Source organism: Rhincodon typus, chromosome 13, assembly GCF_021869965.1.
Source record: "Rhincodon typus isolate 14 chromosome 13, sRhiTyp1.1, whole genome shotgun sequence".
In the NCBI taxonomy this organism is placed as follows: Eukaryota; Metazoa; Chordata; class Chondrichthyes; order Orectolobiformes; family Rhincodontidae; genus Rhincodon; species Rhincodon typus.
Window position 1 is genome coordinate 62,184,678 of NC_063344.1, and position 26,789 is coordinate 62,211,466.

General features: G+C 41.8%; 1 protein-coding gene across 1 annotated transcript in view; it reads left to right on the forward strand.

Moving 5' to 3' along the window:
* inpp5d (inositol polyphosphate-5-phosphatase D) overlaps positions 1–26,789 on the forward strand; it is an 89,966-nt gene that overhangs the window by 48,136 nt on the left and 15,041 nt on the right. Inside the window, exons 4-15 of the mRNA XM_048604130.1 lie at positions 1,703–1,799; positions 2,854–2,992; positions 5,047–5,155; positions 7,666–7,754; positions 9,186–9,267; positions 14,274–14,363; positions 14,912–15,025; positions 15,505–15,584; positions 18,761–18,848; positions 20,034–20,177; positions 22,611–22,707; positions 24,647–24,766. Coding sequence (XP_048460087.1) covers positions 1,703–1,799; positions 2,854–2,992; positions 5,047–5,155; positions 7,666–7,754; positions 9,186–9,267; positions 14,274–14,363; positions 14,912–15,025; positions 15,505–15,584; positions 18,761–18,848; positions 20,034–20,177; positions 22,611–22,707; positions 24,647–24,766 — 1,249 coding nt within the window. The remainder of the gene's footprint in view (positions 1–1,702; positions 1,800–2,853; positions 2,993–5,046; positions 5,156–7,665; positions 7,755–9,185; positions 9,268–14,273; positions 14,364–14,911; positions 15,026–15,504; positions 15,585–18,760; positions 18,849–20,033; positions 20,178–22,610; positions 22,708–24,646; positions 24,767–26,789) is intronic.

Sequence of the window (26,789 nt, forward strand, 5' to 3'; positions counted from 1 at the left end):
TGGGACAGTGGGTCAGACCCTGTCCATTCACACTCTGGGACTGACTGGGACAGTGGGTCAGACACTGTCCTTTCACACTCAGAACTGGCTGGGACAGTGGATCAGATACTGTCCTTTCACACTCAGGAACTGGCTGGGACAGTGGGTCAGACCCTGTCCATTCGCACCCTGGGTCTGGCTGGGACAGTGGGTCAGACACTGTCCTTTCACACTCTGGGACTGGATGGGACAGTGGGTCAGACACTGTCCTTTCACACTGTGGGCCCAGGGTATACTGCACTTTTGACCCTGAGGTAAACTGTACTCTGGGGCCTGAGGTGTACCACATTCAGGACTTGAGAAAGTGAGAAAAGGTTTAAGCTGTTCACTGTCTGATCACAATGATACCACAAAAAAAACCTCACTTCCTGCAAAATAAATCTTCAAACAGTGACAGCAGGTATTGAGGAGGTTATGCCCCATGATAGTGTATTCAGCAATGAGGTCAGTGATCCAGGGTAATAAACTGCCCAGAACCATTACAACACAACCCAAAATGAATAATGTATGATTACTTTAATATGAGCCAATATAAAGGGAGTCACAAACGTTCAGCCACTCAGGAGACGGCCTGTCTACCTTCAATGTGAGTCACTGTGAATGATTGGTCATTCTTCTGGGGAATCTTTTTGTACACACATTTGCAGATGTGGGATTGCATTTAGTGCTAAGTGATATAGTCTGCGGGGAATGCTTAGAACCAATTTACATTTTAGTTAGTTGGCACACACTTGCTTTCTCTAGCTTTTTGAATGCTATTTAACACAGTAAGATTTTTTGTCAACAAAGGGTCTTTGATGTGGTAAACTGTATCAGTAATAGATCAGTCACAACTGTTGCACAGAGCTGGGTGCCATGACACAGCAGATTATAATGTTTATGGGCACAGAAGGAACTTTTCTTGTTCTCTGCCTGTGCTGTTTGAAAGGAACGAGAAAGAGGAATTGAGAAAGTACAAACCGAATTGTCCCACAACACTTTTGTAGACAATTTTCTTTTTCAAATTCTTGTTCATCTTTCCTGCAGTGCAGATGGTCAGCAAGTGTGCAACCCCCTCGGTTCTTGATTGACTGCAGCAAAATAGGGATGATTCTGGAACAGCAAATTATTCAAACAATGGACTTGCTGAGAACCAGGATTAGACATGAACGGCTTTAACTCTATTCGTTAGGACAGTGGGTCAGACACCGTCCTTTCACACTCTGGGACTGGCTGGGACAGTGGGTCAGACACTGTCCTTTCACACTCTGGGACTGGCTGGGACAGTGGGTCAGACACTGTCCTTTCACACTCTGGGACTGGCTGGGACAGTGACTTTCAAACTGTTTGGAGCTGAATTACAAGAATATTTGGTACTGCTTGACTACATAGTCTGGGATGGTCTTGTCTGTTCAGGTTTATGACACAGGGCTCAAGCCCCAGTTAATGTGAAGGAGTCAGTATCTCCTTTTAGACCATTAAAGCCATGTTTGAATTAATTGGAAGAATCACTGGTAATTAAATGTGGAATACTGTGATGACTAGTATTGGGATGTGGACAAATTGGATGATTGTTAGGTGAGGTGTTTATGAACAGTTAATAGTAGGATATGATGTATTTCGATTGAGTAAGGCTTTTTGCTTTTTGGACTAATCAGTTGAGTAACTGTATTTTAATTTTCAGGTAACAAAGGTGCGGTGGGAGTGTCCTTCATGTTTAACGGTACATCCTTTGGATTTGTGAACAGTCACCTGACCTCAGGAAGTGAGAAAAAGCTAAGGTAAAAGTAGAGAGGAACTGGTGGGGTTTCTCCTCGACATGTGATAGTGCTTCCCAAATTTTTGATTTGTCTAAAATTCATTGGAATAGCGGTATTCATTGAAACAAGCACAGTATCTCAAAATAGTTGCTCAGAAGATGTAAATCTGTACAATGATAACCAGGTAATCACTCATCATTGATTCAGAAGATGCAAGTGCTGCTCAGTGGATCTCCTTGACCTTTTCTGGAAGTGTCATATCAAATGAACTGTAGAAAACTCAAAAGATCCCCAAGGATCGATTATGCAATGGCCACTTTCTGTACACAACATGAAAGGCACTTTGAACTCAGGCTGAGGCAGAATCTGCTGTCTCAGATTGATGTGAAAGACCCCCTGGTCCTATTCAAAGAAGATCAGGCAGTACTGCTGGTGTCCTGGCCTTCTTTTATCTTTCAATCAGCGAGACTGAAAAAGCAGACAATCTCATTACCCTTTGTGGGATCTTGCTGTGCACAGATATTTTCTCAGTGACTTAAGCACTAGGACGTTCTTGAGTCATAAGAGGTGCTGTGTGATGCAAACCTTTCTGCCAAGAATGCCATCACTGCGTAAGTGTTGCTGTTGACAGCTGGTTGAATGGTAAATATGCCACCTGGAGCTACAATGGGCAGGAAGATCCCAGTCGGACCATGCTGAGTAGAGTGACCTTGGTGTGCTGCATTTAATCTGGGTGTCTGCATTGCTATGGGATCAACAAGTTGTTATGATCCAGATTGCACTGTCTGAAAGGATGGTGGAAGCAGATACATGACTAACTCATAAAAACAATTTGGATAAAAACTTGAATTTCTTTGAAAGACTATGGGTCTGAAATTAATTGGCTTGGTCTTTCTGAGGGTTAGTATGGGCATTACAGATCAAATGGCCTTCTTACATAGCGTACAACTCTCTGAACCCCAACCCTCACATGGCAGGAAAGAAAAATGCATTCTAACAAAAGAGCTTTCAGAGGATCTCTTTTCTTAAGGACTTTGGTCTGTTCTGATATGTTTATCATTTTCTCCTGTGGCAGGCGGAACCAGAATTATATCAATATCCTGCGTTTTCTGAACCTTGGAGATAAGAAGTTAGGTCCATTTGACATTACCAATCGGTTCACACATCTATTCTGGCTTGGTGATTTGAACTACAGAGTGGAGCTTCCAACACAGGTCAGAGTGGCTGACGATGGTATCTTTCATTGCTTTTAGTGTCACCATGACCTGTTTCACAGATCGTAATTCTATTCATCCTTTCCCCCCCCTTACTTGACTGAAGGTGCTGGTCTACGCTGAAATACTCTAGCAGGCTTTGTACCTCCTGTCTATGTCACCCTAAAAGGAGGATGCTAGGTTTTTTATTCTTTTGAAAGGCTAAAATCCTGTGTCATCTTGACATGGTCTGAGGATTGAGTCAAAGCGCTCGCCCAACACAATGCCTTGTCAAGTGTGAAGACTAGGGCTCATGCCTTGACTCGCTTGAACTGTGCATTCCTTATACAGGTACCTTCTACTCCCAGTGCCAAACTGGACAGAGGTGAGGTATTTTACATTTGGTCTGGTAGTTTACCTAGGCTTCTGAATCTTAGCTTCCTGTGGATGTTCAATCAGAGCACATTCAAGCTTATGATCAAAAATCTTTGCGCACTAAGGTCAGCGAGAGAAAGTGAAGTTTATGATCGATAGATCTTTGCGCACTAAGGTCAGTGAGAGAATGTGAAGTTGATTAGTGTCAAGTCATTGATTTTTGGTCAAAAATCTGGAAATTCTTTCCTAACATCCCTGTTCATGTCTCAACCTACCCCAAGCACTGCTTACAGCCACCACTTCGAGGGCAGTTAGGAGGTTGAAAGGTTACCTCACAAAGTTTTATTAAGTAATGAAGGGTATAGATAAGGTGAATGACAGATGTCTTTTCCCTAGGGTGGGGATTTCAACCAATGAGGCCCACAGCCCACGAAGAAATAAAACAAAAGAAGTCTATTCAGGAATTTTTCCCCTTTTGTTTGTCATTTATTTAATTGATTTAGATGAGAATATAGAAAGATGAGAATATAGTAAGTGTGCAGATGAGACCAAGAACAGTGGTATTGTGGATAGTGAAGAAGGTTATCTAAGATTACAGAGATCTTGATCAACTGGGTCAACGGGCTGAAGAATGGCAAATGGAGTTTAATTTGCATTTTGGTAAAATAAACAAAGGCAAGACATGCACAATAAAAGTGGGGGTGGGGGATTTCAAGACTAGCAGTACATTTTTAAGGTGAGATGAGAAAGATTTAAAAAAGACTTGAGGGGCAATTTTGTTTTAAACAAGAGAGGTGTGGAATGAACTTCCAGAAGAAGTGGTGGATGCGGATATGGAAACAATGTTTAAAAGACATTTAGTTAAATACGGTAAGAAATGTTTGGAGGGATATGGGCCAAGCGCAGGCAGATGGGCCTACTTTAGTTTGGAATTATGGTTGGGATGGATTGATTGGACTGAAGAATCTGTTTCCATGTTGTATGACTCTATGACTTTATAATTTTTTTGAATGTCAAAGCAGTTTCAGTGGGCTGTACGGCCTATTCCTGTCTTTTATGTTCTTATTAACATACGAACACAGCCTCACCTCAGACACAGAAGATGCCCTTTGCATTTCTGAAAAGGGAGATATAATTCCTACAGTGTGGAAGCAGGCCATTCAGCCCATCAAGTCCACACTGACCCTCCAAAGAGCGTCCCATCCACACCCATCCCCTACCCCTGTCCCTGTAACCCTGCATTTCCCAAGGCCAGTCCACCTAACCTGCACATCTAAGGGCTGTGGGAGGAAACCAGAGCACCCAGACGGAACCCATGCAGACAGAGGGAGAATGTACAAACTCCACACATACAGTCACCCGAGGCTGGAGTCAAACCTGGGTCCCTGGTGCTGTGAGGCAGCCGTGCTAACCACTGAGCCACTCACTGGAGGGCAGTACTCGTGACATTATTGTCCTTCTGTATAATCAGCACATATTTCAAATGAGAGTCTTTCAGGCAGAGAAACAGCTCTGTGACCATTTTAAGTTTATTGCAATAACTGGACCAACAATCCAAAACATTTAATTATTTTGAGTGGATTCCATGGAGGCTATTTTTAAAATTGCCTTTTCCCAAAACACATTAAAATGACTCCTCTCTGGGGTGGGGCTTTCTTGTGCAGGATGACATTGTGATCTAACCTCTCCATTTTGAGCAGGAGGCTGAGAATATCGTGGAGAAGATCAAACGACAGCAGTACCAGGAGCTACTAGCCAAGGACCAGCTGATCGTGGAGAAGAATGACAAGAAAGTTTTCCTTCAATTCCGTAAGGACTTTCTGCAATAATGGGGGTTAAGTGAAGGGCCCAGGTTTCAGCCTGAATTTCTAGGAAAGACATAAAGAACAGTCTGAATTTTTGCTGCCTCTGTTAAAACAGGTGTGCTCCTCGCACTTACAAAGGCCATGAACGAACTCCTCACAACAATCCTTCTCATAGAGCTTTTCTTCCCATTTTCCCGAAAGTAGAAGACAACTTTTGGTAGCTTTGCTTACTTTTGTTTTCCTTTATTTTTCTTTTTATTACATCCAGAAGTGCTCTTACACACATCAGAATGTTTTTTTTTTCTCCATTACCAAATCACCCTTATGGTGCTTTTTTCTTCATCTATTACCCAACACCAGTAAATCATGTCCAATGAATTAGTTTACGTGCAAAGCCCATTAAGGGCAACGCAGACCATCAAAGTGAGGGGGTGGTAGGGAGAAGGGGAGGGACTAAATCAAAACGGAGTTGGAAGGGGAAATAAAGAACTCTGCATCCCCGTTGTGCCCATTCTCTCTAAAGGCATTGAGAATATTGGTGGGCACTGTATACTCCCTCTCTAAGGACACCCGGGCACGAATATAACCATGGGAGAGCAACAGTCAGCAGGAATGACCCCGTCCTCAGCCTGTTTATAGCCAGCCTGGCCAGGCTTAGCAGCAGATCCATGAGGAGTTCCTCGGATATACCCACACCCCTCTGTACTAGATGCCATAAGATCAGGAGCATGGGTCTGAAGTGCAACCAAAAGCATAACAGAAGATTTTTCACAGAGCTCAAAAAGGGGTGCTGTCACCCACAACCAATATATACTCAGTCCACAGATTCCACAGCACCACAAAATAAATTGGGCTGGGAATCCGTTAACCACCCTAGTCTGTGATAGTTTTGCTCATTACATATTGGGAAGATTGACATCAAGTGATATTTAGTGTGGAAAAATAAGTGACATTGCATTTTTTGATTTAGAATGAGAGAACTACACACAAAGTGGTAAAACCTCATTAGACACAAAGAGTAAAGAGAATTTGGATTAAGGTGTACAATTTATTGAAAGTGAGGTAGCAGTGTGTTTTTTTTAAATATGGGGATTCAGGAAGCTTGTTGCACAAATATAGGCAAGGAGGGAACAATCTCAACAACTGGATAGTCAAGAGATGCAGGTGATCAGGAACTGTGGCCATATTATCACAAAGCCTATAGGCTGCAGGCACCTACTGGCTCCTTCAGGGAATCCAGCAATGAAGAAGATGAAACATTGGACTAGTGCAACACCAGCATTGGCCCTCAGGTAAATTCTGAATGCGGATTGAGAAAGGGGTGGGCTGTGTGCGACAATGACTACAGAGAATTGCAGCGGCTGGGAAGCAGGGCTGGTAATGGTAACCAGGATTGTGAAAAGTATAGACCAGGATTAGCGGTGACTGGGAAGGCCACAGGCCAGGATTGGAGATATGACCATTAAACTCCATTGCTCAGAAGTAGTGGACGGAGTTAGTTTAGGTCAAAAGAAGCAGGAGAATTGAGTTGGATGGATAACACTTTTCAGAGAATCCAGTAAAGGTGTGAATGGCCAAATAGCTAGGCAAATAATCTGAGGTACCAAGGTGTGGAGTTGGATGAGCACAGCAGGCCAAGCAGCATCAGAGGAGCAGGAGGTACAGCTCTGTGATTCAAACTATCACAGGAATGAATCAATTTCAACCTCCAACATAGGTTTATTACAAGAATGTTGATCTGAAGTGCAGGACCAGATTGGGTCATTGGTAGATTTACTAGTAATAAAGATTTATTCTTGATTTTGAAATGGTCTAGAGAATGGAAGAAAAATTTAATATGAACTCGATGTCTCAGTGGTTACCTGGTACGGTGTGAAGCCATGTCATCTAGATGGTAATTCTTTTGAATGCTGGTCCTTGAAGATCTCAGAAGGACAGCATTCTCTATTCAGACAGTGCAAAATCAACAGTGGCCTCGTTTCATTTATATAGTACCGATAATGTTGTGAAAGAACCCAAGCAGCTTCACTGGAGCATCAAACACAAACTGACACCAAGCCAAAGGAAATCAAAGCTTAGTTAGAAAGGTAGAATGAATGTCGTAGAGAGAGAGAGATGGGGAAGCAAAGGGGTTATGGGCTAAAGGTGGGTTCCTGAATTTGAACACTATCCAATAGGATGAGACCTCAGAATCTGTGGGACCTCTGCTGTGAGTCTAAGGGTGAACTCTGTACACCTCAGGGTGTTCTGGAATTCTGCTCCAGGTTTGTGCACTCTGGGCACCCTGCATCTAAAGGCCTCCCTGAGTTGAGCTATCTGTGTACCAAGGGGTACAAGAAGACAAAACCTCTGATCTCCCCAACTTACTGAGCTGAGAAACCAGCAGTGTCCGGGGGCCTGGCCTTCCCTGTCATCGTGGGATAGTAAGGCACACTGTATCATGTTTGGCCTCTGCAGCAGGGAGAGAAAACACAGAAAATCATTTTGTCATCGCATTTTTTTTTCACTTTGCAGAGGAAGAAGAGATCACCTTCCCTCCAACTTATCGTTATGATCGTGACAGCAGAGAGATGTACAACTACATCAAACAGAAGGCTACAGGAGTGAGTGGCACAATTATTGCTCCGCTCTTAGTTTCTGTTTTTACATGTACGTCTTGTATACTCCAAAGTGAGTGATATCACACAGGAATAATTTATGGTGCCACAGTTTTATTTGGTTCTGTATAGTGTGCTATAGTTTTGTGTGGAGGATGGTTTAGGTACAGAATATAACTTCTTCTATAATATTCCAACAACACAGCTGAGATCTAGTCACAGAATGGCAGCCCTATCAGACCAATACATAGATACTCCTTTGTTTGCACTGGCCCGCTGAATCAGTTTTCTCACGGTATCTCCCTCATCCACAGCTGCCACCATTTGGAAAGACAAATACCTGGGAATACCATCACCTTCCAATTCAAGTTTTCCCTCATTCCATGAGGTTCTTTAGTCCGAGCAGCAACGTACCACTCTAGGCTCTGGGTTTTAACTGGATAAAAGACAGTTTTAGCTCTATCTTTATGATCACCCATCACCCGCTCAACGCTATTCTCCTGGTCTACCTGCCGCTCAGCCTCCAGGTCCTGTACTCCATGATGGTAAAGTGTTGTTCAGGACCTAGCTGTTCAACAGTACAGACAGGATTTTCCTAAGGTCCTTCAGAACTGTCCAGTCGCTCAAACCGGGCAGTAAGGGAGATGGTCGGAACTGCAGATGCTGGAGAATCTGAGATAACAAGGTGTAGAACTGGATGAACACAGCAGGCCAAGCAGCATCAGAGGAGCAGGAAAGCTGACGTTTCGGGCCTAGACCGTTCTTCACCAACATTCCTCTTTCTGTGCTGTCCCAATGCCCTGCTGTGTCTATTGCTGTCTCCTAGATGGAGCACATTCTGCAGAGTATGATCAAGAAACCTTTAGCTGTGGTATGGGGCCCATTGATTCTCAGTACAAAGACCAGGTATTCCAGGGAGACCCAGTCTCCGACACTTGTTGCAGATGGGCTGTCTGTGAATATACAATTGCCCAAAGGTTGAGGTGCAGCTTTGGCCAGTCCTGATAGCACCCCCTGTCCTCAATAACAACAACTTGCATTTATAAGGGTGATACATTCCAAGGCATTTCACAGGCCGTTACCAAACAACGTCTGACACCAAGCCACAAGTTGGGACGGGTGACAAAAGGCTGAGTCAAGAAAGCAGGGCTTTTAAGGATACCTTAAAGGGGGAGAAGTGCGAGTCAAAAGGCACACTTTAGGGAGGAAATTCCAGTAACCCCCAGGTCTGGGTAACTGAAGGCGTGTCTACCAATGGTGAAACAATGAAAACCAGGGATGGACTAGAGGTGAGAATGTGCGATGAGATCTGGTTAGAGATCTCAGATAAATCAAAGTAGAGGGTAAAGCGCACTGAAAGTGGAGCTTTCAGAAGGAGCTGAATTGAGAGCTGACAGTTCCTCCTACATGTTTAGTAACTAATTGTTCTCTCTTCAGCTAAAGTACAACTTGCCATCCTGGTGTGATCGAGTGCTATGGAAAAGCTACCCCAAAGTACACGTCATGTGTCAGTCTTATGGTGAGCAGGATTATTAGCTTCATTGTATGAATATGATCTGCTTCCATTGACCTGTATGCATTTATAATATCATCCTCCTGTCATGGTACAGTGAGCACAAATTAACCAACATTCACAGGTTGAACAGGAACTCTCCGTCTATGAGGGAGGTGGAAGTGAAGACAAATAATGATTTCGAAAGGTTACTGGGCAACCACTTGAGGGAACTAAAGTCAGGGTTATAGGGGTAGAGCTGAGGTAAGGCACTGACCTGATTGCTCTAAAGAGAGCCAGCACAGATCTAGTGGGCCGAATGGTCTTCCGCACCATAACGACTCTGGATTATGAATAGAAGAATGTACCAGCACTGAAATTCAGAGCAACCAGGTGGTTAATAGAGGACCATATGAAGAAACAGATTTCCCGGAGGCCATGGGTAAAGAGGAGATGGGCGATATTGGGAACACCCCTGGCAAAACAGCTTTTCTTATGCCACTCATGTTAGTCTTCACAAAAAGACATTGAATTTATTGACCACTTCCCCCTCGACCACCCTTTTGGCAGTGAAATCCAAGTCATCACCTCTACTACATTAAAAAAATGTTCTTCCTCACAAACCCCACTATCTTTTGCGCATAACCTTAAACCTGGGTTGCACAGTCCTTGTACCATCAGTGAAAGGGACAAAGGAGCTATCCTGTGTTTATCTAAATCTCTCATAATCCTGTCAAGCATTTGTCAAATATTATAGTCTATTATAATTAATTTTTTTACGCAGTGGGTGATGCATGTATGGAACAAGCTGCCAGAGGAAGTGCTGGAGACTGGTACAATTACAACATTTAAAGGCATCTAGATGAGTACATGAATAGGAGGAGTTTAAAGGGATATGGGCCAAATGCTGGCAAATGATATTAGTTCAAATTGGGATGTCTGGTTGGCACAGATGAGTTAAAGCAAAGAGTGCGTTTCCATGCTGTATGACTCTATGGCTTAATGTTACAAAATGAAAAGTGTGTGGTGAAAACTGACTAGATTTTTCCTCTGCCCTAAGTGGTGAATAATCATCTTTGAGTGCAGACAGGTTCAAGGTGCTGGGGTTCTTCAAGGGAAATAGATGAAGTAAGAATATTGCCAAAGTGATTTAGATTTGCTGCAGCAGGATTTATTTGCCATTTTTTTGATGAAGGCTCTTCTATTATCACCCTTGGCTTGAATGAAGACACAGTGGGTCTTTGTGATGGATTTGTGGAGAGATATTTTCTCACACCTTCCCATTGCTGCACCAGCTATAGGCATGGAGAGGGGAGATGTTGAGTGGAGTAGCAGTGGGGGTCTCTCACTTTCTTTCTGACCCAGAGCCACTTCAGGAGATACTAGAGCAGATGACTAAAGTTTAGTCAGAGAGACTGGTTTTAAGGAAGAGTTAAAAGAGGAAAGTGAAGCGAAGAGGGAGGTTTAGGGTGGGAATTCCAGAGCTTATAACCTGAGCCATAGTGACCAAAGGTAAGGCGATCAAAATTTGTTCAAGAAGCAAGAATTAGAGGAACTGATGGCCCACAGACAAGTGGGTCTGGAGAAGAACATAAGAATAGGGATGGGCAAAGCCATGGACGTTTCCAAATCAAGGAGGAGAATTTTAAAATTGAGGCATTTGTCAACTGTGAACCGGTATAGATTGGGAGATTACGAGGATGAAAGGTGATCAGGACTTGGTGTGAGTTAGGACATATATCCCAGAGTTTTGGATGAGCTCAAATGTATGGAATATAAACTGTGGGAGATCAGTCAGGAATGTGTTAGAATAGTTAGCCAAGAGGTAACAAAGGTGAAAGTTTCAGCAGCAGGTGACCTGTGGCAGGGCAAAATGTTATGGGTGTAGAACTAGCAGTTTTTATTAATAGAGTGAATAGGAGGTCAAAAACTCACTCTGAGATCAACTAAGACCCCAAGATTACTTACAGTCTGGTTCAGCCTTGGACAGTTACTGGGGAGACAGATGGAGCCAGTAATGAACGGAAAGTATTAACAGCAGGGATGAAAACAATGCCTTCAGTCTTCCTAATATTTAGTTGGAGGAAATTTCTGGTCATCCAGCAATGAATGTCAGATAGAGTCTGATAATTTAATAATGATATAGAAGACAAGGGAATTGTGATTGAGGTAGTGTTGGTTGTTGTTGACGTATAAAATGTAGTAAAAAGGCAAAATTAATGGCTTTTTTTCTTGAATGTGCATAGTATTCAGAATAAAATCGATGAATCAGCTGCACAAATCCAAATTAGTGCATATGAACTTCCAGGCATCTCGGACACATGGTTATAAGGAGATCAAAGCTGGGGACTAAATATTCAAGGGTATGTGACTTTTGAAAGGAGAGACAGAAAGGAAGTGTAACATTATTGGTAAGGGATGGAATAAGAAATTATCCAGAATCAGAAGATGTAGAATCCATATGAATGGAGGTAAGAAATAAAAAGGGAGAGAGGATACTGACAGGAGTGTTTATTGGCCTATAACTATATGGTGGGACAGAGAATAAATCAGGAGCTAATGGGGGCATGTTATAAAGGCTGTACATTAATCATGATTTTAATCTTCATGTAGATTTGAATAGTCAGCTTGACAGAGGAAGCATTCATGGAGTGTATTTGGGACAGCAAGAATGCTGATGTGAACTTACAATCAGAATCACCACAATCTTATTGAATGGTAGAGCAGGCTTGAGGGATTGAATTGCCTACTCCTGCCTCCTCATTCATATTTCATGCAGCCCCTATGCAGCAACAACGTGAGTAGTTTTCTCCACTAACAGGATACTGTCATCTAGCCAAGAAGAGGTTCTGCCTCCTTCACAACTGAGTAAAGTAGTAGGTGAATTTTTAGTGCTGCAACGGAAAGTGTTTACGCTGTGTATCCCAGCGACTAATGGACCGTTTGAAAAATCACTTCCCTTTAGTTGTTCACAGCCGGAAGCTTATTGACCATACTCAACCAGTCATGCTTGCAAAACACAAAGTGGTACCCAATACGAGATATGATAGCCTGATTGGGCAGCACTTACTGAACAAACTAAGTGTGCCAAAAATTACACTAACAATAAATTTGAGATTATCAGTCAATCTTGCAATGTGGGTCATTTATATTTACTGGAAACTGCATGTGTTCAAATGCAAGGATCTGATTTGTCTAGGTTTTGTGCCTTTTCAATTAAACAAGAGATTGGGGAACGCTCTTCCCTGATGCATTCTCCATCAAATTTCCTGGCCAATCAGAGTAGTCATACTTTCTTTTAATTTCAAACAAAGCTTTAGCATAACTGTAGACCAGTGCATTCTCCATAGCAACCTAGAGTCATAGAGCATGGAAACAGACCCTTCAGTCCAACCAGTCCATGCCGATCATAATCCCAAACTAAACTAGTCTCACCTGCCTGCACTTTCTTATTGATGAACTTATCTAAATGTCTTTTAAATACTATAACTGTACCCACATCCACCACTTCCTCTGGAAGTTCATTCCACACACAAACAACTGTCTATGTAAAAATGTTGTCCTTCATGTCTTTTTAAATCTTTCTCCTCTCATCTTAAAAATGTGCACCCTAGCCTTGAAGTCCCCAACCCATCTTGACAAAACAGAATCCCCACTTGAGAATCAATCAGCACTCTGTTTCTCATGCAGTATAAATTGTTGTTCCCTTTGTAATTTAGTGCTGCAACGGAAAGTGTTCCCTTTGTAATTCCTTGCATCTATCCTGATAAGCACGAGATGATAAACTTCGACAGCATGTCTCCCTTTTTTTCAGTAATACCCAGATTCTGCTCTTACTGAGTAACTATTTTCTAGGATGTTTCCTAACCTTTAGAAGAGTGCCCCCTACTGCATCAAAGAGATATAACTGAACTTCAAGAGCTGTTAACAGATTCAGTGAATAGACAGTCATGTGTCAAATAAGTTTCAGTTGGCAACTGTGTGGACATCCACGTTGAAGTTTTAAAGGATAGAACAGAATACTTTGTAAATGGTGAAAAGCTAGAATCACATTGTTAATATTGCACACTCACAGAAAATCATCAAAAAAAAGGTGAATGGAATGGTGTCTTTTATCTGAAGGACGAGAATACAACGGAGTGGAATTTATGCTCTAGCTCTAGAAAGTCTTGGTTTGACTACACTTGGAACACTGTGAGCGGTTATGAGCACTATCCTTCAGGGGAGATATTTTGTCCTTGTTGAGACTGCAGTGAAGATTTGCAAGGATAATGCCGGGACTCCAAGGGTTAAATAAGAAGGCGAACTTAACAGACTAGGGGTATATTCCCTGGAAATTTAGAATGTTAAAGTTGATTTGTTTGAATTTTTAAGATATCAGGTAAATGAATGGGTAAAATAAAGAGAAACTATTTCTGCTGGACAATGAATCTAAGAATAGGAGGCTCTAGTCTAACTATAAGATCCAAACCTTTCAGAATTGAAACTATAACATACTTCCTCCTCTGTAAAGGGTGACAGAAGTGTGATGCTATCTTAATTGTTAATTTTAACTCTAATGGATTTTTGTTATCCAAAGATAATGAGGGATTAAGGACCAACGTGGGTGAATGGAGCTGGGTCACAGATCAGCATGATCTCAATGAATGGCAGAGCAGGCTCAAGTAGCTAAATTGCTTTCTCCTGCTTCTATTAATATGATCATCTGCCACTTCCTACATTGTTATCTCATGACCTCAGTCAGTGGCAAGTTAATTTTTAATTAAGGACTGTTTTCTGATGTAGACTCATCTATACTGACTCAATTCTGGATTTACATTGACATGCACTAACTTTATATCAGAACTTTCCAGAGAGAAGGGAGAGCTTTCATACAGCTAGATTTCAAAGGTGACAGAATGATGCCAAAAGCATATCACCAGTCTATCATATGTCTTGAGGCAAGGCATCAAGTTGCAATATTTTGTGTATGCTGTGCAGCTAGCAGTGACTGATGGTTAACTGATGTTTAACTGATGGTTTTTCAATTACAGGCTGCACTACAGATATTGTCACCAGCGACCATTCACCGGTATTTGCAACTTTTGAGGTGGGAGTGTCAACACAGTTTGTATCAAAGACTGGTCAGTAGCCATGAATTCTTCTCCTATACTCTTTTTGCACCCCTACGAGAAGTTATAGACTCCAATCAATTAAGAGACCCCTATGGGTTGTATCTCTCAGCTAAGTTCCTGTACAGTTTGTTATGAGCCCTGCAGAGCTGGTCCAAGATAATTATTTCATTTTTTCTCAAGTGACCACAAACCCAGGGGAGATCTTAATAGGATAATACAGTGTAGAGCTGGAGTTACATAGCAGGCCAGGCAGCATCAGAGGAGCAGGAAAGCTGACATTTTGGGTTGGGACCATTCAGAAATATTTTCTGAAGAAGGGTCCTGACCTGAAATGTCAGCTTTCCTGCTCCTCTGATGCTGCCTGGCCTGCTATGTAACTCCAGCTCTACACTGTGTTATCTCAGACTCCAGCATCGGCAGTTCTTACTATCTCTGAGATCTTAATAGGAGCCTTGTTTGCCAGAACTTTTCTCACTGTATAAGAACTCTAATCTAAATAAAATGATGTGAGACATCCACGACTGAGACTGTGCTAATCCATTTTCTTCATTCCCCAGACCCCAACAACGCTGCCTCTCCAGGTACCATCAATTTTATCAGGTGTGAAGCCAAGCTGAAAACTAAATCCAAGACCAAATTCTTCATTGAATTCTATTCCAGCTGCTTAGAAAGTAAGAATGCCACTTGTCATTGTTCTCAGCCAACCCCCCCCCCCCCCCCATATGTCCATTGCATTATATTGCATTATATTGCATTGTCCCAATTCCTACATGTGTGGTTGACTCATTTCAAGAGTCTTTTCTCCGCAGAAGAACAAAGGTAAAAAAATTAAATGTTCCTCAATTGCAAATAAATTGTGTGACTTATTCAGTTTGTCTGTTTCTCTCCTCATCTGTCTGTCGGTCTGCTGGTCTCCCTGTTTATTTGTCCTCACTGTCAGTTGGCCTCCCTGATCCTCAGTTATGTCCTGTCAGACAGCTCTAATTGATGAGCTAGAGTATGTGTAATGGGATGAATGGCCTCTTCCAGTGCTATAACCAGTTGATTCTACCCAACAGAATCTGTCAACCAGCAGTGGTGTAGTTTGATTATTGAAGATTCTTAACTCTGCATTGAGCAGGCATCTAAACTAATCTTGTGCTCCCTCTAGATCTCGTGAAAAGTGCTGAAGGTGAGAACCAGGAGTCTAGAGATGAGAATCTGACTGTTGTGTGGAGCACTCTCCCTGAGGTAATCAAGACTTTCTTATTCTCTAGTTTCTCATTGTCATAAGGTGAGTTTAGGATTGCAGGATTCCATATTTCTTACGAAGTTGTTCAATTCACTGTGGTACGGTGGCTCAGTGGTTAGCACTGCTGCCTCACAGCGCCAGCAACCTGGGCTCAATTCCACCCTCGGGTGACTGTCTGTGTGGAGTTTGCACGTTCTCCTTGTGTCTGTGTGGATTTGCTCCGGTTTCCTCCCACAGTCCAAAGATGTGCAGGCTAGGGGGATTGGTCATGCTAAATTACCCATAATGTCCAGGGATGTGTGGGTTACGGGGATGGGTCTGGGTGGGATGCTCTGAGGTTTGGTGTGGACTTGTTGGGCCGAAGGGCCTGTTTTCACACTGTAGGGATTCTATTCCTTTTTTTTGTAGCAGATGCTGGTCAGAAAAGTTGTAGTAATTTGCAAACTGTAATTCCACATTATGTTTTGGTAAGAAGTTTACCGTTACTCTACTAAATGAAAATGAACTCTGTAAAGTTAAAGTGAAAAACCTTTACCCAGCTAATAAAACAGCTCAATATCAGTCTAAGCTGTTCACCAATAAATGTTATGAATAAATCACTTGGTTTGTTTTCACTTTGAATGGGGTATGGAATTACAAAGGGGCAGTGATTATACCCAAATCCTGACACAATCAGGGGAGTGAACAGGGAAATAGCGCATCATCCAGAAAATTTGAACTTTCAAAGACCATTTGCAGAAATCCACATAAGGAACTTTTTAAGATTGAGGACCATATTGTTAAATATCAAATGACATGAATTGACATAAAGTTAAAGAATTGGACATAATGGGAGTAAGTAGACATTAATCAGGTTATTGGAGGAAACTATGAACTAACAATCAATTGAAGTAAGCTGTATTCCTCAGCCATGTACCTGTACAGTGTGTTATGGGCCCTGCAGAGCTAGTCTGTGATACTCACTCCAGTGTGTCTCAAGCGATCACAAACCCAGTGAACAGTGATTTATTTTGGGAACTCCCCTGCCCTCAGTGCACTAAGTCAGTAAGAGACATGAGCATCAATCAAACAATTGCAGAATTGCTAATGAGACCAAAATAGGAACAGAGCAAATTATTACGAAGAGCTTGGGAGCCTGCAAGAAGAGGCTACAAGTGTGAGAGTAGGTGGCAGGTAAAATTTAAGCAAGAGAAGCATGGATCATCTTTTTTTCTTTTGAAGAAAGAACAGGCAATGGGACATGACCTAAATGGTTACATTCTCAATGGAACATAGGAGCAGAGAGACCTAAAGGTCCACTACTTAAATCAGGAGATGTAAATACATAGGTTTGTGTTTTATTTAGGGTGTCAGGAGGCCATATCACTTTATTTTTGAAGATGTGAAAACTTGAAAATATTAAGTTGAAAATTGGACTGAGAAAAGGTGATTTGCTTAAAAATGCAAATCCACCTCAAGGTGGAGGTGAGAGAACCAATGAATTGCCCTCTGGGTGGGGTGCAAAATATAAAGAGCTCATATAATCCAGAGACCTATCTGATCCCATCATAATCTCCAGAAGATAGTAACAAATGCAAAGTATTGGACATTGACACTGTGGCTATCACAGACAGAACACCTCCAGCCCCCATAAAAGAACTTATTGGAGGTACACAGTGGATCCAGTATTACAAAGGAGGTTCCAAGAGCTTTCAGCTGATTACTTAAAAGAAAGAAGCTGTTGTCTGTCTGTCTGTCTGTCTGTCTCTCTCTGTCTGCTTCTCACATGTCGGGATTAGCAGTTAATAAATTAGCACTTTCCTTAAAGATTTTTCATGGCTTACATTAAAAATAGATAACTATATATTAACTGGAAAATGATGTAGCCTTGTGCTAAAAATAATTTAAATCTTTTTTGTGACCAACCAAGAAGGTTGAACAGAGAGGAACCAGCTCAGCCTTTCTCACCTAATCACAGCAAGACTCATTGAATTTAAAGATGGGTTCGATATTGGATAAAGTGTATTGATTTGGGTGCACCATTCCAAATTGGATACCAGAGCTACGGAAAATGGTCAACTTTGTTTCAGTAAGATGATGACAAGAGATGGGAGGATAACACTCAAGAACTTGAGTTTTCTTATCAGACTGTGGATGTACAGTATATTTTGAAGTGGTTTAAGTGTGTGAATAGTGAAAGGTTAATTCTATTGGATAATGAATCAACAGCAAAGAGACAAATTTAGAAAGAGCCCTAGCAGGGTCAAGGGTGGAAGGGGAAGGAGTGTTGTGCATGGAGGAGGTTGTTAAGAATATACAAGGATCTATTGAAGACATGTAAATCAGTGTTTAAGGAGAATTAGATAAACACTTAAAAAGTAAAAATATTATAGGATTTAAGAGCATAAGAAATGGGTGCAAGTCTATCCTCAAGTCTACCCCACTATTCAAGATCATTGTGGCTGATTTTCTGTTTTGACTCCATTTTCACCCACTCCCCATGTCCCTCAAGAAGTCTGTCTATCCCCACCTTGAATATACACAATGATGGTGCATCCTCACACCTCTGAGGTAGGGAATCCCAAAGCTTCAAAACCCCGAATGAAGAAATTTCACCTCCTCTCGTCATGAATGATTGACCCTTGCACCCAAAGCAGTGGCCCTGTGTGTTCTGTACTTGCAGCCCCGGGAACGCAACATCTCAGTGTCCACTTGACAAACCCCTTCAGAATTTTTTTCTGCTGCACTGAGACCGTACAATAAAATTAGTTTGTAAAGTGTAGCTCTGAGGAATGGCTTGCTGCAACAAAATTGTGATAGCTGAATGGCCTTGTGGGTGTCTGGGTCTTCTAAATGATTGAGGCAGTGACTACAGTTTGAAGGTGAGCTTTGTGGACCATTAGACTCCAGGCTTCAGGCTTGGCCTTGCTAAGAGGATCATTTTTACTGGAATTGCAGTCAGAGTACTACAAATGGTCTAAAAGCTGTAGGCTCATTGTTGTGAGGTACCAGAGGACAGCTTGTGCCCCAGAATCCAACCTCAGCAGGAATCAGTCCAATTAAAGGTGTGTACTAGAGTGTGTAAATGGTTGAGAGACATATCTTACCAAAGCATTCAGTGTCACTGCTGTCCTGAGTCTGGTCTCTTATCATTTGTAACTTACCATCTCTCTTTGTCCCCTGCCCGCCCTGACAGCTGATACCCATTATCTCTGATCCAGAATATTTACTGGACCAACACATCCTCATCTGCGTCAAATCCACCGACAGCTACGAGTCCTATGGTGAGTATGAGTACACGTGGCTATGTGGGCAGAGCTGATTGGGGTGCTGCCAACTGCAGTCCCTTCTCCAAGAATAGCATGTGGAGACTCGAGGTGTAAACTAGAGAAAGGCTAAAGGCAAGTGAGCTGTTTTAGTCCATCACAGCATACCCCTCTTTTACTTTAAGTCCTTCATTGAAAGCCATCCCTCTGGGACATCAGCTAGCCATTGAAACCTTTGTGAAGGAGGCGGTGGCCTTTCTTCTGTGCACATGCTGCTGTTTGATCGGGCCATGCCAGGATTTTGACCAAAGGATGATGGAGGCTGTATGAGTGTTGTTGGACATCATGTAATGAAGCAGCGGTTGACTCTTCAGCTGAAGAATTTTCCATTGAGCTGCAAGCAAGTATGAGACCCCTTCCACTACATCACCGTCCACCATCCCTTGGTATCCTTCCTTCCATCTTTCTGAAGGTCCGTGCTCAGTGCTGGCCTCGTTCATGATGTCAGGACAATGTTATTCGGTAACATTTTCACTGGGCAGTGGAATGAATGCCTGAGGACTCTGATGGGTTCCTCTGTGGGGGCTGAGTCACAGATGGGAACCTACCCACTGAACCTGGGTTCCTGACGGGAATGGTGCCAAGGATAGCCCCCGGACTTGGGCAGGCTTATGTGGATTCACTGTGCTTTAAAACTTCAGCATTGAGGTGGAGAACAAGAAGAGAGAAGAGAAATATTTCATTCAGCGATTTGTTGCCATCTAGAATGGAATGCCCGAAAGGATGATGGAAACAGCTTCAATCTTTCAAAGGGCAGTTAGATATATATTTGGGAAGGAACGTTAATGGGGCAATGGGGGAACAGCAGGCGAGTAGACTGGTTGAATAGCTATTTTAAAAGCTTGGACCAGTGCAATGGGCTGAAAGGTCTTCTGCATTAACTATTGAACAATTGTAAACGGGAATAACTCTTCTTTTTCTTAATGTGATTGGTACACACAGTCCAGTTCTTACAGATTCATGGAATGATGCAGAGCAGGAGAAAGGCTTTGAGCCCCTTGTGCCTGTTTCAGCTCTTCGACAGAACTAGGCACCTTGATCCAATTCCCCCCTACATTTTATCCCTGTAACATGCTAAATGTTTCACCCTTTTTTATTGTATCTTGTGCAACTCTGAGAACCTGCCTGTGTTACCTTGCCCAGGTGAAGGTTGTATCGCTCTGCAAGCCAACTCAAATGAGATAACATTCAATATTCCATTGGAACACCGTGGCGAGGAGACAGGAACTTTCAGCGGCTCATACAAACTAATCATTTCAGAGCGAAAACAACGAGAGAAGACCTATGGTAATTTTCAGTTCTTTCTATTGATGAATTCAGACCATGTGTTTATTGCGATGCAACGCGTCAGAATTATGTTGCAAATTTGGAGTCAGTTGGGTGTGTATACATATCTCCACTCTGGTGAAGATGAGCAGCTGATAATTGGTGAAAAATTAGGACACGTGTAAAAACTAGTTCCAAAAAGGATTTTGTGGTACAGTGGTAGTGTCTTTTCCTCAGGGTTCAGGATCCACCTGCCAGTGAGATGGAGCTGAACAGGTTGATAAAACTAATCCCCTGAAGTAGCTTCCATCTGAGAGGTGCTCATCCAGAAGAATAACGTATCGAAATCTCTAAACAAAATTGTGTGGAAGACAGATCAGCTCCTTCTCCGGACTTTGCCAGATGGGTGTTTATCAGATTAACAGCCCCATGTCTTCATTTGGCTCAGCCCTGCAGCTCCCATAATATCCAGTGCAGCGTGCATTCAGTTCCCCTCCCAATAACCAAGAACATTCTGTTAGCTTTCCTAATTACTTGCTGCACTTTTATGCTAATCTTTTACAGTTGATGCACTGGATGATCATGCAGTTCCCTCTCCAACTCACAGCTTTACAATCTCTCACCATTTAGACAACATTTTTTTTTTTTAAAAAAAGTTCTTCCTGCCAAACTGGACAATTTCACATTTTCACACATTGTGCTCCATTTGTCAGATCTTTGCTCCATCACTTAACATATCTATATCCCTCTGTAGCCTCCTTATGTTCTCTTCTTAACTCACTTCCCCACCTAGCTTTGAGTAACCATACCTTTTGTCCCAAATTGATGGTCAAGGGGATCAAGGGTTACGGGGAGGAAGCAGGAGAACGGGATTGAGAAACTTATCAGTCATGATTAAATGGTGGAGCAGACTCGATGGGCTGAATGGCCTGATTTCTGCTGTTATATCTTATGGTCTTCATCCAAGTCATTTGTTTCCAGCAGACCAGGAGGATAGAACATGCTGTATTCAGTCTGAACTTCATTCAATGTGACCATAATTTCTGGTGAACTTTCCTTCCCAAACAGCTCCTATAATTCACTCTCATTGGAGTATGGGCACTGGGGACCCTTAAGGACCTCATCCAAGCAGTTCTTCCCCACACTTAAGGTTAGCATGTCAGCTCTTTGAAGGTTGAAAGCTTTCAAATTCTCTGACCTGTGATGCATAATCCACCTTATCCCCACCAATGATCACTGTGCCTTCTGTTGTCCCAGCCTGACAAAATTCTCACTCTAAATCTCTTTACTTTCTCACCTCTCTCTTCCTTTTCCTTTAAAGAGACTCCTTTAAAACCTTCCTCTGAGGCCAAGCTTTTGGTGACTCATGTGAATATCTCCTCCTTTAGCCTGTACTCAATTTTTGTCTGTCCATTGCCATTGTGTTGGCATCCTAGGATATTTTGCTACATTAAAATCACTATATAAATGCAAATTGTTGTCACAGCAGAGGTCCTCACCTTTTAGTTACATTCTCCTAGGAGTCACTAAATAATTAACTGGAGCAGGAGCTCTGTTTGAGTTGACAGCAATGAGTCCTGCTCCTGTTGCTAACACACTGGGATCTGTTACCCTGCATAACCTAAAGATTTTTTTCAGTACTGTCTAGGTAGTTGCTTTTACCCATTAAGCCACCAAAATACTCCAAAAGTGAGGTTTTAACACCTATGCCCTGACAATGAAGTGATGGTTCTCAGTGCAGGTTTTAAAGAAAATTACCCTGCAAAGATCTAATATGGATTTCACCATTCCAGGTGTTAACTTAATTTTGGCATAAGTTACAGGGCTTTCTGGTATCCAGCAATAGAGCTGTCAGGCCAAGCAGCCAATCACATTGAAGAATTCTCAGACAGAAAATCAGAATATAAAATAAGGGAGCAAAATAAGGTTTGGGACTTGTAAATGGGTCTATGGTAGAAGCTGAAACATCAAAAACATTTTACAAAAAAAAACATTATCAATGACCTAAGGATTTTTTTAATCAACATTTTATGTTCTGGGTTAGAGAGGCTGTTTATTATAACCATAGTGCATTGTTAAAAATCTGGTCACATGTCATTCAATAAGACATACTTTTTTTTTTCAAGAGTTTTTGCAGTGAGACTAAAAGTGGAAAATAATTCAAATTCACGTGATTTCAAAAGATTTTGTCTAAAGACATCAACAACACCCGATGGACAGATAGGAAATAACATTGAACTGCCAGATGTTGCTATCAGTTTCACTGTTGTATTGGCAGCAAACTGACAATTTCATGGTCGTTTCAATTGCAACATACATGCCAATGTGATGTTGAGAATACTGTAGCTTTAGTGTGATCAATTTTCTTTAAGTTTAACAGAATTCTTTTGTCTAAGTGGCAACATTCTCTTTAAGCTCAGCAGATATTCCATTAACTTTGCTTCTTAATTGCAGATTTTATACAGTTGGAGAAAGATGAAATGATTTCAGCTAAGCAAAGCAAAACAAACACTCACTCAGAGTTTCCAAAAACCTGGGACCGATCAGGAAGGTAAGAGCCAATGCTTTAAAACGGGTTGGATTTGAGGTTAAGGCTGAGGTTGTGGTAAGGAATTGGGCTTCCCTGTGATTGTGGTTGGATTTGAGTTAGGATTTGGGATGTTCTGAAATTGGGGTTGGATCTGGGGTACAGGTTGGACATTGTGGCTGGAGTTAGTTTCCTTGCCATTCAGGTCCTTGCTGTTTCGGTGCCATGGGGTCACAATACTCCACTGGTTGAGACACCATGATCAAACAACCAATGTGTGCCTGTTGTAACACAATCAGAAACAACTGGGAGAATGACAGGACAGTTCTTATAATTCCATCGTGACCCTAATAGGCAGCTACCATAAACTTTTTCAGATGAGTTTCCTAACATTTTGCCTTGATTTAAATTTAGGGAGATTACCCTGGTTGGCTTTAACTTTTACTCAAACTCCTAAAGTTCTGTCTAATTCTATTCGATTCAATCTATCCATTCTTCTTTTGCCAAAACTGAAAGGGTTTATTTTATTTGTTGAGCTGCAGATAAATTTTGAGCAGAGGTTTCATGGTTCCCTTTGAAGAAAACCATGAAGGATACTTTCAATTTATAAGTGAGAACTTCTGCCCACATAAAGCATTTCCTCTTCCTTTCAACTTTAGCACATGAGTTATCTGCAGTGTGATCAAGTATACCCCTATCTTTGTACAGCTGACATGGTCTTGCCCACAGTGCAAACCAAACCCTTACCCAATCAGACTACCAAAGCATCCTGCACATCAAGAACTGCATAACAGGAGAAGATAACAACTGGTAATGGTGATAAACATCGACAAAGATAAAACTTGTCCCCTTCTTCCAACTCCCTTCTCTCCTTTCTATGCTATGTGTTTTTCTCTACTGTTTTGTTTAAAATCTCTGGCAGTTTGCCAGGAGAAAGAGAGAGAGAGCCCACTACTCTGCATGTACCACAGCCCAGTTGTTAAGGGTTGTTCCAGCAGTAACTTGTTTTTGTTATCTGATTCCACACAATTCAGTTTCGTGCTGGGGCAAGTGACACTTTTTGCTGATAAAAATTGCATACTTTGTGCTGTCTGACAATCTGTTAGTTAACCAAAGATCTCAAACCCTCAGTGAGAAGGGTAAATACTGCAGTTTCTGTATCTTTGTTATCAGCTTATCAGCATTTTCACTAAAGGCATGGTGGGCTGAAGGGCCTATTCCTGTGCTGTACTGTTCTGTGTTCTATGTAACTCCTTAGCAAGAGCTACACTCAAACTTTCTCAGCGTGTAGAACTAGCATAACATTTGTGGAGTTAACAAACATTACTTTGGGCTCCTGTTTTTTGAATGTAGGTGGTAACTCCTGAATTTAATCATAAGTTTGCTTCTTTCATAGTGGCTCAGTGTTAGCACTGCTGCCTCACAGCGTCAGGAACCCAGGTTTAATTCCACCCTCAGGCGACTGTCTGTATAGAGTTTGCTCATTCTCCTGGCATCTGCGTGGGTTTCCTCCCACAGTCCAAAGATGTGCAAGTTAGGTGGATTGGCCATGCTAAAATGCCCATAGTGCCCAGGGCTGTGCTGGCTAGATGGATTGGCCATAGGAAATGCAAAGTTACAGACATAGGGTAGGGTTTAGGTCTGGGTGGGATGTTGTTCAGAGGGTTGGTGTGGACTCGATGGGCTGAATGGCCTGGTTCCAAACAGTAGGGATTCGAATTAACTGAATTTAGATTTCCCAGTTGTTCTCATGGAATTTGAACTCCTGTCTTCTGAGCATATTTCCAGGTCTGTGATCAAGTTGGGAGGAACAGCTTAATCATCCTTTGAGTGATAGAATTTTCATCCCACATACCTGATGCACTTCACCCTAAACCAGTAAAGATCAGTCTCCATAGGACGTTCCGAGCCTAATCTGTACAAACCGTGAAGTACCATCTGTTCTGTCTCCTTTGCACCTCAGGATAACCCAGAAAATGCCAGCACATCTCTTGGCTCAAGAAGCAGCTGCTAAGGCCCGAGACCGAGTGCCATTACCGAGCCTCCCAGAGACTACTTCCAAAGACCATAGCAAGTCCTCAAGGTACTTACATTGAGAACTGGTTGAAGCAGACAAGACCCTAGCTGGCGTGGGCCTTTCCCCTTTGAACGCTGGATTAGAATCAAATCCAGCCTGACAGGATGAAAGGCCTGACACTTCTGAGGGCTTCACTGTTTTGTATCTTCACATGACCGAGCCGTCATCAATGTGACTGCAGCCCTGCCTTAACCAGGCACACTGTGAGCAGAACAATGTATCTTATCCCCTAATCATGTCACTGGGGCACACTCAGGTCATTATGCATTGTGCTGGTTAATGTGCAATCCCAACCTAAGAAATCGGCCAATACTGATCAGCTTCAAACAAAAATAAAAAGCTGAGACAGTCCTGAAGGAGTTTACAAAAAAGCTCTTAATGATAGACTAATAATGTGTGAAGTCCGGGAAATTGAGGTGCAGAATTGCCTTGAGCTGCTCTCACTGCAACTTTGTAACTTTGTCAGACATGAGGCAAGGATCTGCTCTCTGGCAATATTCGGCTTCTGGAGTTCTATTTTGGGTTTACTACAAGTTTAAGAAGGCAGTAGCTCAAAATAAAATGAGAGTCAATCTCCTGTGATGCTGCACATGGGTAGTAAAGGGCCGGTGAGCTGGGGGTGGTTAGACCAAGATGAATAGACACAGAATAGTTACTAAACTAAATGAGATTGTCATGTTGTTTTTATATATTTTTAGGCATCAGCACAAGGCCTTCGTCTTTTTAACCACTTAGTCATTTTATTTCTGCTCCACTTTAGTCATTCAGTGTTTGTGTTTTGTACTGATTTCTAGTTTATGATATTCTGCATTTATTTTTATAGTTTTACTTAATATTGTTTCAAACAGATTATGGGTCCGGATTCAAACCCTATTTCTCCAATTTGATGATGTTTACCTATGTCTTAGCCACACACAGCCTTTTAATTTTCTCATTTGGTTATACAAAATGCTTTATTTATATTTGTTTATTTATTATAATTGTTTCTCCTGAATAGTTATGATTGTACACTATATTAGCATTACTGTGAACCTTTGCTCTGTTCCATTGACTTTATAAATGTCTTTTTTTTTTAAGGCTTTCTTTAGATGACAGTGTTGGTCTGTTGTGATGTGTGTTGCATTCACGTCTGAGAATCTTTGCTCTCTGTCACTGTACCTTCAGTGAAGTAATAGAGAAAAGAACAGGACTAAGATATCTTATAAATATAAGATATAAATCCAATAGGGAGGCCACGAGAAATTTCTTTACCCAGAGCTTGGTTGGAGTGTCAAGTTCAATATCACAAAGAGTTGTTAAGGTGACAACATAGAGGAGTTTAGGGGGAAGTGAGATCACATGAGGGGAAAAAGGAATGGAAGGATATGTTGATGGGGTAAGATGGAAGGAGGCTTCTGTGGGACAAAAATGCCAACATGAACTTGTCAAACTGAATGGCCTGTTTCTTTGCTGTAAAATCTTATATAATTCTATGTAATGCCATGTATATTGTAGCATGTGATGTGTTTCTACAAGGCATTTATGTCTCAGACTGTCCATTACTATAACATATGTACTCTGTGTATATTTATGTCAGACACTCTTTATTCTTCGTTACTGGAATTACATTGTGACATGTGTGTATAATGTATTTGTGTCTCTGACCTTTCATTCTCCGTTACTATGTATTCTGTTTACACATGTTGTGCTTACATGATGTTTTAGACTGTGTTGTTCACAAATTTCTATAAAAATTAGGGACTGGTTGTCCAATTCCCAAATTTCCCAGAGTGTGGCCACCATATCAATTAAATTTACACATAACTGCAGCGTGGTGCTGGTGGACAGATTTGATGTTTGATTGGAGACATGCTGTTTGGTTGAAAAGCAGGACGTTATCATGAGTTGATGTGATGTAATGCAACGCTACGGCCTCTATGGTTCTTCAACAGAGAACTGGCTGCCTTGGTATCCATGAGCAAAGAGGGCAAATATTTGGATAGCTTTACTGTATTTCATTGAAGCTTTCCCAGAATCTCCCCTGAAATCA